This window comes from Panicum virgatum, chromosome 7K (genome assembly GCF_016808335.1).
Source record: "Panicum virgatum strain AP13 chromosome 7K, P.virgatum_v5, whole genome shotgun sequence".
Lineage (NCBI taxonomy): Eukaryota > Viridiplantae > Streptophyta > Magnoliopsida > Poales > Poaceae > Panicum > Panicum virgatum.
Window position 1 is genome coordinate 31,148,095 of NC_053142.1, and position 18,232 is coordinate 31,166,326.

Sequence of the window (18,232 nt, forward strand, 5' to 3'; positions counted from 1 at the left end):
GCTAATTCCCCTTCGGCTGTACTAATTACACGCTCAAAATGTTCTTGCTGACCATAGTTCTTTGGGGCCTTGTGGACTTCACGCAACAAGCGTGCTATTGAAGGCAAATTTGTTCGATACCCTTCTGATCTCCAATTCAAAATTAACTCCTTTATGCAGAAGTGGGGTGTGCTGTTGAAGGCTGAGGACCAACTGAAGATGAAGCAACTACAAGAGCAAGTCCAAGGATGGGTGAAATGTTTCCAGGAGGAGTTGAAGACTAGGCCGACTGAGGACTTCTTTTAAAGCTCTTGGACCTTCTCCCAGTTTTTTTGGTCGTGGTTATCTTCTGTGTTAGTCTGAGTAAACTTTGCTTGTTCAAACTGGTATCCCAGTGATCGCTATATAGACCTCTTGTATTGTATGCTTTCAATAAAAGCAGGGTGAAACCTTTTCTCTAAAAATCAGGGGTGGTAACGGATCTGGCCCCATGGCCTCTTCGCAACCCAGCTTCGTCCTTATATATTTTTAATTTAAAATTGTATAGTTTTAAGCTCAGTCTTTAGATTATCTAGTCAGGATAGGAAAAGTACTGGATAGCCCACGCTAAGATCAAGTTCAAGTACTTTTGCCATTGCTGCGGCTTATTGAGTTGAAAAGAGTGTTTGCTGCTATCATTAAGACCGAGAACTGTTTCTTGTGAAATCAAAAGAGAACTGTTTCTTGTCTCGTACGTGCTTATCATGAAGTGGCGTGAACCTCAGCCAGGGCTTTCAAGCATACTCAGCCTATCGACCGTACTCTGGTGTCGAGAAAGATATTCTGGTGTGCAAACAAACGACGGTGGACTAATGAACATTTATAGGATACCGTACCGGCAAAACAGCTAACTTGCAATAGAGAATGTGCAGCCAAAGTACGCCAGCAATTCGGTTCAAAATGTTAAGATACACAAGGTAGCTCAAAACTTATAAATCCATGAAATCCGATGCTAGCACCACGAACAAAAGCACAAAACAGCTTGCACGGCCAGTTGGATCCGGTTCTGCACGAAATTACAGCCTCCTTCCCCTCCTACCACCCTTCCTCCGTGTGCTGTCAGTTGGGACTGGAGTCACATCCTCTGTATAGCAACCACAGGGGGTGGCCAAACAGTTAGTATTAAGTCGAAATAAAAATGGGAAGTTTTGAGTTTATGAGCAAGTGTTGCAGCACGCAAACCAGCTGACAAGAATGTGCTAATCCAATTGTGCAAAAAAAATGCACAGGAAGGCAAGAACAGCTATCACCAAATGCAGATAAAATGCCGCAAATTTCTTACTAAAGGAAAATAACAGCATGCTCACCAATGCGTCCAATCTTCATGCCAGAACGTGCAAGAGCCCTAAGCGCAGACTGAGCACCAGGGCCTGGAGACTTTGTCTTGTTTCCACCGGTAGCACGGAGCTTAATGTGCAGAGCAGTGATTCCAAGCTCCTAAAAGAGCTCATGCAGAGTAAGTACCAAACGACAGCTGACAAATAGATATTACAACTAGTAGCTCAGCACCTTGCATCTCTGGGCAACATCCTGAGCTGCAAGCATGGCTGCGTAAGGGGATGACTCATCACGGTCAGCTTTGACCTTCATGCCACCTGCCAAAACAAAATGATGAAACCATGAATACATTAACAATATTAAATAAATCTGATTGATATTATGAGTCGTAGCAGTCCCAAGAGGCGAATTATGTAAAGATATAGGCAGACAAGATCAGAAGGACCTACAACAGGCTCAACAGGGTATGATTAAATTGTACTGAAACAAAAGCTAATGTGAATTGCAAGGCGACTGCAGAAACCCATCTTGTAACATAAAATACGTGACCGACATAGCATATATAATCTCTACACTGGATCAAACTAAGTTATAGAAAGCAAAGTTGCAAAGATGTGGTAATAATCAGGTTGGAGAATTAATGAAAGAAACAGGACAACTATACACAACTTACAGAAAGTGCGGGCACCTTAATCAGGTAGTTGACCAAGTACAATAAACCAATCAACCAGCTGTAATCATTCTATCGATTTAGTGAAATACACTGGTCAGCTAAGTTACTCAAGGAACAGTCTCTTCATCAACAACCATCAAGAAAAACGTGCACTACAAATTCCCAAGAAAATCACACTAGCATACAAGCTTAGACATATGAAATATTATCAATCTTTGCTCCAGTAGGAGCATATACCTCAGCACTACTGTGTACTGGATACCATTATACATATAAAAAGGCAGACAAAAGTACAACGCTACAGTCTTTTCGAACAAAAAGGAGATCCTACGATTTTCATTTCAATTAAGCCAACTATCTAACATGTCAAAGGGTTGCAAGGGTGAACTCAGGAGAAGCAACACAGAAAAAAGGCAGCATGCTAACTCTTTCTAGAGGAAAATGCACAGCGAAGATGTAGAGACCTGGAACTAAATGTGCAGGCAAAGGAAACGTTCCAGAGAAAAAACTCTCGTGCACTGTGAATTTAGCACGGCTTGACATGTTCCCACAAACTGAAAGCAAACCATCTTAATAGCAAAACTTGAAAACAAATTGCCGCACAGTAAAATCAAACATCAATTGTAAGAACCAGTGAATTGTGAATATTTGTGATTGACAAGACAATAGGTGATCTTGGTCGAAGGATGCAGCTGGCAGCCTGTCATAGCATGCACCTTCAGCTCTGGTTCAAAAGGAAAGGAGGAAGAGAAGGGGGAGGCTTGAAGATTGTATGTTTTGGTCCCACATTTCAATTACTACAAGACTAAACATGATAAAGCTTAACAGCAGTGTGGTCTCGTTGAAAAGTTTTACTTGCCTAATGTAGTTAAGAGTTATGGTACAGCTATAGGAGTGGGAAAAAATCATGAAATTCTCTTTGAAAATGTTCACTTCCATAACAAAGACATCTCCATTTGACTTGACAAAGAGTTGCAGGAGTGATGAGCTCAGCAGAAGCACTGCAAAAAAACAGTGACTACATACTGGTCATACACTACAGGAAACTCTATGCCAGGATGAAGACACTTGGAACTGAAACAGGAAGAGAAAAAGTTGCAGAGAAAAACTCTCTGGAACCACATGGTCAATATTGCATGGCTATGACTCGACACGCTCCCACAGAGCAAAAGGGAGGCAATCTTAAGGGCCATGCATACAAAGCAACTCAAAGCTCAGTGATGAAACAGCACATTTGAAATATGCAGTATCACAAATTTAAGATCATCAGTATCCTGCAGCTATTCAACATGTACCTCAATGCAACAAAGTATCAGAAGTTTGTAACAAAGAAACATCAGAGTTTCATGGCACATACTAACAAAGGACAATGCTTAATAAACAGGGCCTAGAATGGTCTTCTTTGGACAGCTTAAGGTCAAAACCACCAAGTCCACACTTCACCAACTTAAAATCTTAACCTCAGTTTAATGTCTTTCCAGGTACGAATAATTTCAACCCGCTTCATCCGTAGCTAATTATATACTAAGCTACCCAATTATGTTACAAGCTACAATTTCAATAGAACATTTCAGGACACAAACCTAAATTGCACGAAAGAATACCCTAATCTTCCAAATTCAGAACAGCAACTCTATTCTAAACGAGGATGAACCATGTCCACAGAGCATGTACTAGCAGCACAGTACAACACTAAGGTCGAATACAAGGATGGCACTCTTCGGTACATAACAAAGGAGACCAATAAAAGCACAAAATAATACAACTAGAGTGGTTGATTTTACACTAGTGGTGCACACAACCAACAAGACAAGGTCATGTGTATTTGAGTAATAATGGTACCAACTTTCTGCCAAGACCCAGCATTTCCAGAGGGGGGTTTATTACCAGTGATGCGGACGAGCGTCTCCCTCCCAGACAGATCAGTGATATGCTGCAAGAACGAAGCCAGAAAAAACACAGCATCAGTACCGAGACGCACGCCATTCTTACAAGAAGAAGAAGAACCACCAACCAGTGGTATCACGAAAAAGAATGCGAGCTTCTTGGGACACTCACGATGAAGGTGTCGTTGAAGGAGGCGAAGATGTGCGCGACGCCGAAGACGTACTCGCCCTCGCGGACGGTGGGGCCGAGCGTCACGTTCTCCTCCTTGGGCTCCCGCGTCTTCCTCCTCCCGGACTGCACACGCCCAAGCAAGACAAGGACGGGACGGGATCAGCGCAGGGGACGAACCGACGGCGAAAAAAAACAAGGAACGAGAGGCTGGGTGGCGTTACCATGGCTGCGTCCGCGTGCTCGCTGCGGCGGCGGGGGCGGCGGCTGGGAGGAGGAGGAGGAGAGATGGAAGGCTAGGGTTCGGAATTCGGAGAGGGGGACGAGGCGAGGAGCGGATGGAGAAATGGGTAGAGATAAAACCCCCGGAGTGAAGTGGGCCGACAGCCTTGAGGGCCTTTTGCAGAGAGAATGGGCTTGGTGGGTCGTGTCTTGGAAGTTCTAACTCAACAGTCCACTGCGTTTTTTTTTCCTTCCCGGCTGCTAAATTGCCAAGAAAAAAACCCTCGTGCAGAGTACAATAATTTTTGCGAGGACCTCCTCCCTGTTCACAGGACATAAACTCCGTATCAGACTATCGACATATGGGTTTTTCAGATAGGTTTAGCATATGGAGTTCAATTATATAGTAGTCTGATACCACAGTACAATTAAGTCTGTATCAGACTATCAACATGTGGGGTTTTCGGATCAGAATGAAAGATTTAGCACGTGCAGTTTAATTGTACGAGAGACACAGCAACTAGCCAACTGTGCATCTTTTTTTTCCAGATGACAGGTATGTGGCAGTGGCACAGGCTTACTGCTTCCTGCTAAATGTTTGCTTCAAGTATAAGAAGATCAAGTTGTCCAGCACTAGACTTCGAAATAGCTGCAGGCAAAGACTACATCATAATCATATTATGTTGACACGGTGCAATAAAACATGTAGATATCAAGAGAATACACCTGCAAAAGAATGCTAGAAATGTTGCCATCTGGACTAATGATTTTCACCATCTTGCCATTTGGCAACTGACTTGATGCTAAGACTCTGGTAACGAGAAATATTAATATAGTAAAAAGTGTTATAATTGAACTTGATCAGCTGACCAGTGGAGCCAGTATAGATTTGCATAATTTTCAATACCCCGCAAATAACATTTGATATACAGTTTCAGAAAGAATGGTTGAATAAACTCAACAATTTTGGAAGCTATAAGTTTACAGGATTGTTATAGTCCTCCTTCGAGAAATAGCCCTTGTAACACAAGCTTATATTAATTATCATGCCATTTCCAAACACAGAGAAAAAAACCATGCCATTGTAATTATTTGAGCAAAGAATGATGGAGGATACAAAAATCATACCATGCTCAGTGTTAGGAAGAAATCTCGAGAGATCAGATAAATAGGCAACTCTGGCTCTCCTCCCAAATAAAAAGCCTAAACAAATTTAGCGACTGAATTAGTTGAAATCAGGGGTGTAGAAATATTTCTTTTTCTACAAAAGTTGAAAACTATTTCAGGATACCTTTTCAGTAGCATTTTAAGGGTTCTTGAGAGTTGAGGTAGAACTTTCTCAAACCGCTGGTGCGAGAAATAACAAGTACAACTAACTTGTGCGCAAACTTTAAACCTTTTTGCAGCATTGTTTTCTTTACAAAAGACCATTTTATATATATCTTTCAAAATAATTTGCATAGTTGTCGATTCAATTAGTCCACTTTAAATCTAAATTTGGGAAAAAGGAAACACTTCACATACAAACTATCTATACAACTATGCTGCAACAAGGTGCTTTCAACATTCGATTCATATAACCTAATAATCACACAAATTATGTGAGCCTTTTGGTCTTTTGGTTGTAAATCATTGTATAAATAGGTGGCATGTACACTGACACTGTTTCAAAATAGGTTGTCTAGCAGAACTTACAATCTCTTGGATACATAAAAAATCTCAAAACAATCGCTAAACTACTGATCTGGCGGATCTTCGTTCAATCAGCAACAGAAATATGGATGCTGCAATCTGCAATAACATTATTGAAATTGTTCAAAGTACCAACAAAGTTCAATCATCCTCGATTATTATTATAGCAACTTTGGATACCTTATTACAAGTCAATGAAGACACGCAGACCGTCATGAGCCAGTTGTACCGGTATTCCTTCACTGTAGTCATACAAAGCTTGCACATGAGACAAGGCCTTTAGGCTTAGAGAAAGAAAAGGAAGAATGTAACTGTTTCAGAAGCTACACACGGACATACCTGATAGACCATTCTGCCAACATCTGGTTTTCTCTCTGATGCTCAAAAAAATGCCTCATTCCAATCAACAGAGCTCTTTTAGGACGAATCCTCTTGATAGCATCAAGCGACTGCAAAAATGAAACATTGGTTTCATGCTGAGGAACATACTATTATCCCCCACAAGAAACACTTGACAGTCTATTAAGAAAATCTGATTTAGAAACTTCAAGGCAAATATTAAGAAGTACTTGAAAAATAACCTCACTCAGAGTTAAATGGGTGCTGAAAGCATCTCCCTGTTCAGAACATGAAGTCCGTGTCAGACTTTCAACATATTTGACAGCATTTGCAATTCAATTCTATCAAATAATCAGCAAATTTGTGTTCTCTGATGGCAGGTAATGTAGGACAGGCTTACCACTCCATGCAAAGCGTTTGCTTCCAGTATAAGAAGGTCAAGTTGTCCAGCACCAGACTTTGAAATAGCTAGAGGCAAAAATTCAGCATTGTATTCCACTCCGTGACATGGAGCAGTAAAATATACAGAAATCAAGAGAAACCAAGTACAAAAAACTAGATTTTCCACCATTTGAAATTGTGAGTTGCACCCTTAGTTAACAATATTTGATTACTAATATGTACTAAGACTGGTAATTCATCTCTGAGAAATATACTGAATAGTGTTGCCATTGGATTTGATCAAACACTGAAGTTGGTATTTAGATTATTATGATTTTCGACCTACTACATTATCAACCACGTTCATAAAATAACGTCGAGAATTTTGGACGCAATTGAACCGATTAGTATCGTCTTTGTGCTTATAAAATGACCCTTTTACCAAATGGCAGTGAAAAATGACAATATTGATTAAAAACACTTCCATCTATGATCCATAAGAACAAGTATTCTAATTATCTGAACAAAGATTATGGACAAAGAAGGTTTTTTTACCATGCTCAGTTTTAGGTAGAAATCTTGAGACATCAGATAAATATTCAACTCTGGCTCTCCTCCCGAATAAAAAGCCTAAACAAATATACCCCTCTCCATGCATTACCTGAACAGATAAGAGCAAGCTAAGTAACCACTCCAGGAGGCAAACATGTAGCAGGAGCAAAGCAAAGATTAACAGGGCTGAAAGTTACCGCCAATGGCACAAACTCTAGCCCTGATGCTACAAATGGTTTGTCCACATCCTCCTCAATTATCTTCCAGTCGATCTTCGCGGCTTGGGCATCTTCATCGCCATCCTCTGGCTTCTGCTCCACCAAGTAGGGGAATCTTCTCACGACACTGTAAAATCGGCGGCTGGTATTATTACAGGGTACTTTGTGTTGTTGACTAATCCGAGGAAAGCATAAGATGAATATGAACCTGTCCATTGTGACTTGTGTGAGAAAAATAGGAATTTGATGGATTTCATTTCTGTCATTTCTTGGCTGCACCACCCAGACTTCATCAAGGCCCAAGACAGCATCCGCGTGCTCATGAGTGAGAATGATCTGCGCTGCACAGAACCCTCTTAGTCCTGCTGCCAAGACTAGAACCGAGAGAGTAGGTATCAGTTTTTTCAGAAAAAGAATGAACAGGCAAAGATCTAACCGAATCAGCGGAGGGAACTTTGTGATGGACAAACCACCGGAGGACTTGCTCTCTGAAGGTCTTGCCTACATCGATTAGGATGTACTTGTGGGTTCCATCATCATGGCAGTAGTCTATCAGGAGGGAAGTGTTCAGCCTGAAACAGACATGTTGTCACCTAGGCACTTGCAATAATGCAACTGCAAGTGCGAGGCATTATCTGCTAGGGACTCACACTGGACTGACTCTTTATATTCTGTAAAAATGAATTCAGTTGCCAAATGGAGTAATTCCATGTCGATTGAAGCAAGGATTCGTTGCCTCTCGCACCTGTAGTTGGGGTTCTGGTCCGGCGGGAGGGAGAGGCCCATGGAGCAGACGTGGCATGGCGGCGTGCCCGGCCTGATGAGGCACCGTGTGTCGGGCAGCGCGCCGGAGCAGCCCGTGCCCAGGAAGATCAGCGACGACGACACAGACGCCGCGGTGTCGCCGGATCGGCCTCCATCGATCCCTGAACTCCCGTCCCGGCGTCCCGCAGGGAAAGATGTTTTAGTTGGTGCGGATCTTGGCCTGATTATTTCTGCTCTCGTTCTCCCCAGGTCCTCCTTGTTCGGGTTGTTTCTTTTTATTGCTGGCGCCGGCAAGGCGGCCGGAAAGCTTTTGTTTTCCTCTCATTTGTTATTGACCTCAGCAAGTCTCGAGTCTTGACGACTTTTAACCAGCCTTCTCTTTTCTTGGAGATTTTAATACACATGATTGATGATGCAATCACTAAAATCTGGGCGTGCAGTAGTAAAAATTAATAAGATGAACAAATGACGGAAACAAAACAGAATTTTGACAGCTGTGGGATTTGAACCCACGCCCTTTCGGACCAGAGCCTAAATCTGGCGCCTTAGACCACTCGGCCAAACTGTCGTTGTTGAAGCTGATTAACATTTTTTGTAATGATTTAATGTTATCAGAGTGCTGCCATCCTAAATAATCCAAGTTGCCAACTTACAATGTCCCATAATCGACGCACATGATCCGATGCGATCATTGAACTGGCCCTTGCAATTCCAATAATGAACCAATCACATCAAAAAAAAAACTTTTTGATTGGTGGCTGGATTGCGATAATCACACACACTGCAGAGTGCACACCACCATTTCCGACCTGCCGTATAGAGAGCGCGCGGTGTCGTGCTGGGCGACAAGGCGAGCGCCGAGAGGGGAGACACACATCTGCGGCCCGCGCTGATGGCTCTGGGTCCGGCGCCTCCCCCGGAGCACGACATCCACACGACCGCGACAGGCTAATGATGGAGATCAATTGATTGATTAGTACTAGTAATTAGCAGCAGAGGTTGTGGTCGCGCTTAGACTAATTAGCCTATGGTAGTGGAGTCGTTTGGCCTGAACTCCCTGCAGGCAATGATTGAGGATTCGAGACTTGAGGTTTCAAATCGCAAAGCATGCTCCGCTAACACTATAGATGGCCAAATGGGCTGGGTTCAGTGGGCTACTCGAGGCACGATACGAAAAAATCCAACTCTAATCGAGCCCAGCCCACAAATAATAGGGTCAGTGCCGACCCGACCCGATAGATAGGGTCGTGTCTGGGCCGAGACCTCGACCCATAGTGTTGACCCGGAGACGACACGACTATAGACCTAGCACGATCTCTGTCTCCCTCCCTCCCGCCGCCCCTTCCCTTCCGCGGCGTCAGGGGCCAGCGAGCGCGCGGTAGGGTAGCGGCGCGCACGTGAGGGGGCCGCTAACGAGCTGCGAGCGCCGCGCGCGTGCGAGCGGCCGGCTCAATGGGCTCACTGGGTTGGCGTGCTTGTGGGTTAGTCGGGTCGGCCCGACACGATTAAGCCTCCATCGGGTCGTGCCTAGGTCGGAGGATAGGTCGGGTCAGGCCATGCCAACCCATTTGGCCATCTATAGCTAACACTATCCGGTTAAGCAGGGCACTCTCCTTTTTTGTTTCGCTGGCTAAATGCACAAGCCATAGTTCGAGCTCAGGTATTCTTTGGAACCAAGGAATTGCAGCCAACTAGAAAAAGGAAAGAAAGGATTTGCAAGTAGTACAAGTACTTGTTTTCACCTGAGGGAAAAGAAAAAAAAGTAAGAACGCCATAGATACTCTCTCTGTTCCAAATTATAGATAATTTGATTTTTTTTTAACCTGAAATTTGACCACTCATCTTATTCAAAAAATTTATGCAAATATAATTAAATTTAAGTCATTTTTGAAAAACTTGTACTGATAAAGCATGCCACAACAGAAGAAGTGATATTTTGCATAAATTTTTTAGCAAGACAAGTGGTTAAATTTGATATGAAAATGTCAAACAACCTACAATTTGAAACGTGATCAAACTTGATGTCAAAAAACTAAGCGACTTACAATTTGAAACGGACAGAGTATTACAGTAATACTGATAGGCGAATCATGCTTGAGTTGAGGTATGCAAGGCCTTGTCGGTATGCGAGGCCTTGTCCTGTTGCCTGCGTCCGCGACTGGCGTGACGCAGACTTGCACCGCACCCGACACGAGCGGGCAAAATCTGGCCATGTTTAAGTAGGTAGTACAAGTAGTACTAAATCTTTCATCCATGGAGGGCTAAACGTAATCTATTTGCAAAACCTTTTTATATATGTGTGCAACTTTGCGCAACGAATCTAATGACGATAATTAATCTGTAATTGGCTACAGTAATGCTAAAATAACTATATCCTAATCGTGCGGTCAAATATCTCATTAGATTCGTCTCACAGAGTAGCGCAAGACTGTGGAGTTAGTTTTGCAAATTACTTTCATTTAATATTAGTAATTAATAGTCAAAATTGCCTGGTACAACTAGTACGGGGAACCAAACGCCTCGACCCGGCTGCTGCTGTTTGTTCAGGCTGGCACACCAAGGGCCGATCGGATGGACCGCATGATGAGGGCGCGATGGTTTTTTTTTTTTTTTGAAACGAATGAGGGCGCGATGGTTAACTGAACGTGACAGGACCCTAAACAAGTCCGGAGGCCTGACGGAGGATTAAACCGACGAGGATCCAGCCGTAAAAAAGAAAAGAAAAATCACGCTATTCACCACACCACGCCGCCGCGACAAATCGCCAGTAGGCACCACCTCGTCGCGAGCGGCCTACACTACTCGTGCGCATGTTCAGTCAGCTTAGAGCTCTCAGTTGGCTCGCTGGCACAATGGCACGTCCCCACCACGCTCGCTCCCAGGCGGGGTGGAAAGGGAGGGACCGCGCCTCACGGGCCGCGAGGGTGACACCAGCTAGCACAGTGTCGCTATACTGCTACGGAAACTTCGAGCCAACTAATGGTGCATATGCAATTTTTATTTTTATTTTTTGAAAGCATAATAGTATAGATGCTGACTATGACAAATGCGAATGAGAGTTGTCCCTCCACGCATGCGCGCATACACACTACATTTGTCTTGAAGTAATATGCCGAATGATCTCAGTGTTGATAAAATCATACCTTACCTCTCTTTTTTTTTGTCATTTATGTCACTCTCATTCCCACTCCTCCGGTTATTTCTCTGCCATGTTTAGTTCCACCGAATCTTCGGACGTATGCATGGAGCATTAAATGCACTTGAAAAAAATAACTCATTACACAGTTTTTAAGCCTAATTAGTCTATAATTAGATATTAATTATCAAATAACAATGAAAGTGCTACAGTACCAATACCAAAAAACGATCATTTTTTTATTGATGATTATGGCGCACCATGTCTCGCGTGTGACATTGGTTGAAGCACATGTGAAGACGTAAAATGAAGCAGGCGTTGGCAAGGTAGGTGAAAAGTTTTGTGTGTCGCGTCTCTTAACGGTCGGGGTTTTGTGTGTGTGTCAAGACCCACTAGGCAGCGTCTGCTCATGTGTTGTTATAAGCAGAGTATTTTTTGAGTGGATAGCTATGTTAATTGAGAAACAGAAGGGAAAAAGGATCCTTCTTTTCTAAATTATTTTCCTCATTCTACCACGTGTCTCTTCGTAATTGGAGTCGTGTGCGTGTCAAGATTCATCGAGGAGCGTCTAGCTCATGTGTTGTTATAAGGTGAGTATTTATTGAGTGAAGAGTTATGCCAAAAATTAGTTGAGAGATGGAGAGGGGGAAGGGATCCTTCTCTCCTAAGTTATCTCCCTTGTTGTATCACGTGTTCGTGCTAGCATCAACAACTATCAACGGTAGATAGAGGTGTGGTGCCCAGTAGCATTTTCAAATAATCCAAGGCTCTTGTTTGTAACATTTGTTTGCACCTAGAATTGAAAGTAATGGTTATCATATATAAACCTTAGGTGGAAAGTTTTTTCTTTTATACGTGGTGTGCCTTTGTGATTGGAGTTGTGTGCGTATCAAGACCCACCTGGTAGCGTCTGGCTCATGTGCTATTCTGAATCGAGAATTTATGGAGTGAAGAGCTGTTTTAAAACGTAATTGAGAAACAGAAAAGGAGAAAGAGGATCCTTCTCTTCTAAGTTGTCTCCCTTGTGTATCACGTATTCATACTTGCATCAATGGCTATCATCCACTGGCGGAGCTACATGGGGGCCATAGTGGGCCATGCCCCCCTGTCTCTCAAATTTTTCTGAAGTACATGGCCCCATAACGCATAATCTCCTATCTCTGTCTCTCCGGTACCTCAGCAAGTCTGGCCTCTCTGCTGCTCGCCTGCTCTTCGTACAGCAATTAGCCAAACATGCATCTTTTGGTATGGTTGATTCTATGCGTCCAACTATTTTGGCATGCATATAAACAATATAATATTAATTTGGTAGTGTGATGGTCTTCATAGACAAATACACACTTGTATCTGTTGAACTGTGATACTAATTTCTTGATGGCCTAATTACGGATGGGTTTCATTGGCAAATTGGCCCCCCTTTATGTTGGTTCTGGCTCCGCCACTGCTATCATCAGTAGATAGAGGCGTGACATGCCACTAGCATTTCAAATTAATCCAAGACTCTTTTTCCTAAGATTTTTTTGCAGTAAGAATTGAAAGTAGATGTTATGATACACAAACCTTATTCATTTTGTAAAGCCTAATTTTTATAGCATTCTACAATTCTACTCCTCCACTTATTCCTCTAAATTGATAACCGTTTTTTTTCTACTTGATGACCACCAGACAACATGTGAAGGTGTGAAATGAAACAAGTGTCGACAATGTAGGATCAAAGGAGTAGGATTTCTTTTGCTATTCGTATGCTCCCAACTAGCACTATACTTCTATACTACATGCTATCAAAAAATTGAGCTAGTCAATGGTCCACATGCAATTTTTATAGCTCTAGAAGCATAATAGTATAGATGCTGACTATCACAAATGTGGACTATCATAAATGCGGACGGAGTCGTCCCTTCAATGCAGATGCACACACTACCTTTATCTTGAGGTAATATGCCGAATGATCCCAATATTGATAAAGTCATACCTCACCTCTCTTTTTTCATATATGTCCCTCTCATTCCCACTCCTCCAGTTACTTTTCTAAATCCATGATCTTTCCTTACTCAATGACTATCATGCGCCATGTCTCGCGTGTGACATAAGTTGAAGCACCTGCGAAGGCGAAAAATGAAACATGTGTTGATAATGTAGGCGAAAAGTTTTTATGTGTCGCGTCTCTTCACGGTCAAACATGTGTGCGTGTCAAGACCCACTAGGCAGCATTTGCTGGTGTGTTGTTATAAGCTGAGCATTTTTTGAGTGAATAGCTATGTTAATTGAGAAACAGAAGGGGGAAAGGGGATCCTTCTCCCCTAAGTTATTTCCCTCATTCTATCACGTGTTTGTGTTCATATCAACAGTTGTCGCTGATGGCCAAATGTGTGACACGCCGCTAGCACTTCAAAATAACCAAGGCTTATTTTGTTTGAATTATTCATTTTTGTAAAGCCTATCTTTTGCAATACTCTATGGTTTCCGCTCCTCCACCTATTCCTCTTTGATCACCTTCTCCAACTTAATGACCACTAGCACCATGTTCTGCATGACACAGGCTAAAGCAGATGTGAAGGAGGCACACCAATAGCATTTTGAGATAATCCAATGCTCTTTTTTCTAAAATTTGTTTGCACCTAGAATTGAAACTAGTGGTTATCGTATAAAAACCTTAGGCGGAAAGTTTTATTATGTGTAGTGTATCTTTGTGATTGGAGTTGTGTGCGTGTCAAGACCCACCTGGCAGCATCTGGCTCTTGTGCTGTTATGAGTCGAGCATTCATTGAGTGGAGAATTGTGTTAAAACGTAATTGACGAAAGGAAAAGTAGAAAGGTGATCCTTCTCTTCTAAGTTGTCTCCCTTGTGTGTCACCTATTCATACTTGCATCAATGGCTATCACTAGTAGATAGAGGTGTGACATGCCTCTAGCATTTCGAATTAATCCAAGACTCTTTTTCTAACATTTTTCTGCACTAAAAATTTAAAGTAGTGGTTATCATATATAAACCTTATTCATCTTTGTAAAGCCTAATTTTTATAGAATCCTACAGTTTCTACTCCTCCACTTATTCCTCTAAACTGGTAACCTTTTTTTTACGTCATGACCACCAGACAACATGTGAAGGTGTGAAATGAAATAGATGTCGACGATGTAGGTAGAAAGTTTTTATGTGTCGTGTCTCTTCGTGATTGGAGTTATGTGCGTGTCAAGGCCAATTGGACCGCGAATGGCTAGTGTATTATTATAAGCCGAGTATTTAAAGTGAAGAGCTATACCAAAAAAATAACTTGAGAAATGGAAGAGATTCTTCTCTCCTAAGTTATCTCCCTCTTATACCAATGTCTTCATGCTCACATCAACAGCTATTGTCGGTGGCCAGAAGTGTGACATACCATAGACATTTCAAAATAACCCAAGGCTCTTTTTATCTAACATGTGTTTGCACTAATAATTGAAATCGTGGTTGTCGTATACAAACCATTTTGTGTCTGTAAAGCTTAATTTTTATCGCATTCTGTTGTACACACAATAAACACCTGCCATAGCTGCGAAAAGAAAACTATCATTTCTCTTGTGCCTACAGCGCTTCCAATACCATTTGCTCGATAACCTTAAAAAATTGCTGGTGCAAACATATAACCTCCTAGCCACACGCAATCCACTCCCCCAAAATTCAGCCAAACCCCCATCAAAAATAAAAGAAATTCATCCAAACCGCCGCAAACTTGTAGTTCTAGATAAGTTTTAGTTATCTTTCAACTATCCATGATCTTTACTTCCCAAACAAAACATTCCAACCATGCGACCTGTCGCGAATCACACCCCCAAAATCCACCTAACATTGTGGTTCCATGCTCAGGTTCCCGTCCTGTTACGCACACACCCCCAGGCCCCCACCAACTTGCCGAATTTCGGATCTGGCCTTGCGCGGAAGCAGAATCCTGATCCAAAATCTACCAAGGCTGTGTTTAGATGGAGGGAAAAGGAGGTGCGAAAAAGCACATCGGACACTGCAGCATACTGTAGCACTTTTCGTTTGTTTGTGGTAATTGTTGTCCTACCATGACCAAACTAAGCTCAAAAGATTCGTCTCGTCGTGTACATCAAAACTATGCAATTAGTTTTTTTTATTTACCTACATTTAATACTCCATGTATGCGTCATTTGCTATATTTAATGTTTCCATGTGATGGAAAGTTTGGAATTGATGGGGGAGTTTTTTTTTTAACTAAACACAGCCCAAGCAATGTGCAAACACTCTACGAGTCCCTGACAGATCCAACCGCCTGCTCCCGATCAATCTCCCCCGACGTCCGCAGCAGCCACCGCCCCGCCGAGCCGAGGAACCCATCGAACCGAGGCCCGAGCCGCCGAGCGTGCCCGGTGTAGGGATGGCAATGGGTACCCGAAACCCGAGTACCCGACGGATTTTACCCGATAAGAAGGCGGGTATGGAATGATTTTTCTACCCGTGGGTACATTATTGGACAAAATCCTATACCCATCGGGTATGGCGGGTACGGGTGCGGGTTTATACTACCCATACCCGCCTACCCGTGGGTAAGAAATACCCGCAGGAAAAACAAATGAGCCTAAGTATCTAACTCATTTTAGCCCATATGACCTATGAATTTAGCTCAAATCCAATTAAACCCTTCTAGTATATATATTGTTGAACCCTCTCTAACTCATGTTAACCCATATGAGCCATTAACTTGTTGAAATGAAGCTTGTAATGATTTATTTTTCATGAGAATATCTAATATTTACATGTAATACTCGGGAATTATTTCGGGCGTGGGTTACCCGACGGGTAAAAATTACCCGCGCGGGTATGGGAATGGAATCATTTTCTTACCCGTATGCGGGTACGGGTAACCCGACGGATAAAATTTAATCCTAACGGGTACGGGTAATTTAATCCTAACGGGTACGGGTATGGGTGGCCACTACCCGACGGGTATATACCCGTTGCCATCCCTAGCCCGGTGGGTCGCGCCGCGCCAGCGCCCATAAAAACCACACCCACGACGCCTCGCCGCCCTCTCCTTCGTTCCCCCTACCAAGTCGCCCGCCGCTGGGGGAGCCGAGACGAGACGAGGCCAGCCGATTCAACCCCGCATCCGCATGCCCCCGCGGCCGCTGCGCGCCGCCAGCTGAGCTGCGGGATCCCCCGCCCGGCGCCGGAGCCCGGAGCGCGCGATGGACGAGCACCGGACGCGCCGGTCGCCGGCGGGCGAGCGCTTCATGGGAATGTTCTCGTCGCCGTCGACGCCCTCGTCGTCCCCGACGGAGCCCTCGTTCGTCGCCGGGGACGAGCTCCACGAGGACGACTTCCTCTTCTCGTCGCCGGAAGCCGCGGCGCCGGCGCCGGCGCCCGGGAGCCCCGGCCGGGGCGCGCCGCAGCCGGGGCACCTCGGCCTCCTCGCCGCGCTGGCGATGCACGAGGGGGACAGGCGCCTACTGGTCCGCGGCGGCGCCGGAGGGGGAGGGACGGCCGCCGCCGCCGCGGCCAGCGCGGGGACGCTGCTCCGGCGCAAGGCGACCATCGCGGCGGCCGCCGCCTCGGTCTCGGCCTCGGCGGCGGCGGCGACCGGGACTGGGAGCGTGGGCGCTCTGTCGCCCTCCCAGTCCCCGACCTCCGCCGCGCGGACTATCCCGGCGACCGCGCGGCCGAAGAACGCCGGGCCAGCCCCGCCGTACCACCAGTCGGCGCCGGTGAGGGTGCCCGTCCGGCCGCCCCGGAAGCCGGAGATGGGCCGGTGGGATGAATTCGACGACGACGACGACGACTTCCGGCGCGGCGACTCCGCCATGCTGCCCCCGCACGAGATGGTCGCCCGCGCGTCCGCTGGTGGGGCCGGGCCGGGCGCGCCGTTCTCCATGCTTGAGGGCGCCGGGCGCACGCTCAAGGGCCGAGACCTGCGGCGGGTGCGCGACGCCGTGCTTAGGCAAACCGGATTCCTCGACTGAGTCCGGTAAGCTGATGTGGCTCTGGCCTCTGGCCTTTTGTTCAGCACCGTGTCCTCAGAGTCGTAGATGCGTTACATTAGTGTATAATTGTAGAGGGTTCTTGCTGTAGATCAAGAGATAAAGCGGGAAGGTAAGGTAAAAAATGTTGAGCTTTTGATACAACTGCTTGCAATTTTGGTGTCCTTGGATGTCTGTGCATGTCATATTACTGTAAGCTTCAGCAGTAATAAGAACTGGTCCTGTATCTGGGTCTCCGTGAGCTCTCTCTGTAATTCAGGAGGAAAGAGATTTTTTTTTCCTTTGTCAAGGTAGTGTTTAGGTGTATCTATCAACTATCGTGATGATTGATGATTGTCAGAGGCCTATGTTTTTTTCGTTCTTACTTCTTAGTGAAAAATTTGATCAACAATATGATACCAAGATGCATTGCTGATGAAAGATGCATTCTTTCTGTGCCTTTTGCCTGATGTGCATTCTTGATTGAATCTACTTCTTTTCAGAGAGCTACAGAATTATTGATCAACAATATGATATCACAAATTAATGCTTTCAAATATATGTAAGATGTATGTGGGTTTGTTCATTGGCACTTGAATTGGAAGATGTACATGCACTAATTCAACAATTCATGCTCACGGTTTATTTCCTGGGAATGATAGATTGTTGGGTACTTGAGCTCTCAATTCTCTAGGCATAAAAAGCTGTAGGATCTGATCTTGTTGCCTTAGTTTCTACTTCTTGATGCTTCCGTTTGCAACAATTTTGGAAGATAACTAGTTTGGTGTTCACCATGAACTGTTTTTCATGTTTAGTTTTTTTTTGGCACTCTAATTGCAATAACTTGTTGAACAAATGCAACAAGTACCAGCAGGCAGCAGCTATCTGTTTCTTTTAGCGTATACTTCTGCCCTGCTGAAAGATGCTAGGTGTGCAGTGTGCTACTGG

At 44.3% G+C, this 18,232-nt stretch overlaps 3 protein-coding genes and 1 non-coding gene across 8 annotated transcripts; 1 reads left to right on the forward strand and 3 right to left on the reverse strand.

Annotated features, from left to right (window-relative positions):
- Positions 1–823: 823 nt before the first annotated feature.
- On the reverse strand, positions 824–4,391 carry LOC120640927 (40S ribosomal protein S14-like). The gene is made up of 6 exons (XM_039916864.1): positions 4,249–4,391; positions 4,028–4,150; positions 3,857–3,902; positions 1,528–1,613; positions 1,326–1,455; positions 824–1,102 (listed from the first exon to the last, which is right to left on the reverse strand). The coding sequence occupies exons 1-6, from the start codon at positions 4,249–4,251 to the stop codon at positions 1,035–1,037; spliced, it is 456 nt and encodes a 151-aa protein (XP_039772798.1). The 5' UTR covers positions 4,252–4,391; the 3' UTR covers positions 824–1,034.
- Positions 4,392–4,437: 46 nt separating this feature from the next.
- On the reverse strand, positions 4,438–8,548 carry LOC120640925 (putative hydrolase C777.06c). Of its 5 annotated transcripts, none has more exons than XM_039916863.1 (12): positions 8,174–8,548; positions 7,865–8,000; positions 7,637–7,764; positions 7,408–7,555; positions 7,214–7,319; positions 6,678–6,745; positions 6,520–6,555; positions 6,278–6,387; positions 6,119–6,180; positions 5,942–6,037; positions 5,375–5,449; positions 4,438–4,568 (listed from the first exon to the last, which is right to left on the reverse strand). In XM_039916863.1, the coding sequence occupies exons 1-9, from the start codon at positions 8,212–8,214 to the stop codon at positions 6,123–6,125; spliced, it is 831 nt and encodes a 276-aa protein (XP_039772797.1). In that variant the 5' UTR covers positions 8,215–8,548; the 3' UTR covers positions 4,438–4,568; positions 5,375–5,449; positions 5,942–6,037; positions 6,119–6,122. The 5 variants fall into 5 exon arrangements, with proteins under 5 accessions (XP_039772797.1, XP_039772796.1, XP_039772794.1 ...); XM_039916862.1 differs by lacking the exon at positions 4,438–4,568 and adding an exon at positions 4,614–4,895; XM_039916860.1 differs by lacking the exon at positions 4,438–4,568 and adding an exon at positions 4,614–4,895 and having other exon boundaries at positions 4,973–5,449; positions 5,538–6,037.
- Positions 8,549–8,681: 133 nt separating this feature from the next.
- Positions 8,682–8,761, reverse strand: TRNAL-UAG. Its single transcript has one exon. It is a non-coding gene; the product is annotated as a tRNA-Leu (tRNA).
- Positions 8,762–16,309: 7,548 nt separating this feature from the next.
- Positions 16,310–17,725, forward strand: LOC120640928 (predicted GPI-anchored protein 58). Its single transcript, XM_039916865.1, has one exon. The coding sequence runs from the start codon at positions 16,517–16,519 to the stop codon at positions 17,285–17,287; it is 771 nt and encodes a 256-aa protein (XP_039772799.1). The 5' UTR covers positions 16,310–16,516; the 3' UTR covers positions 17,288–17,725.
- The last annotated feature ends 507 nt before the right edge of the window (positions 17,726–18,232 follow it).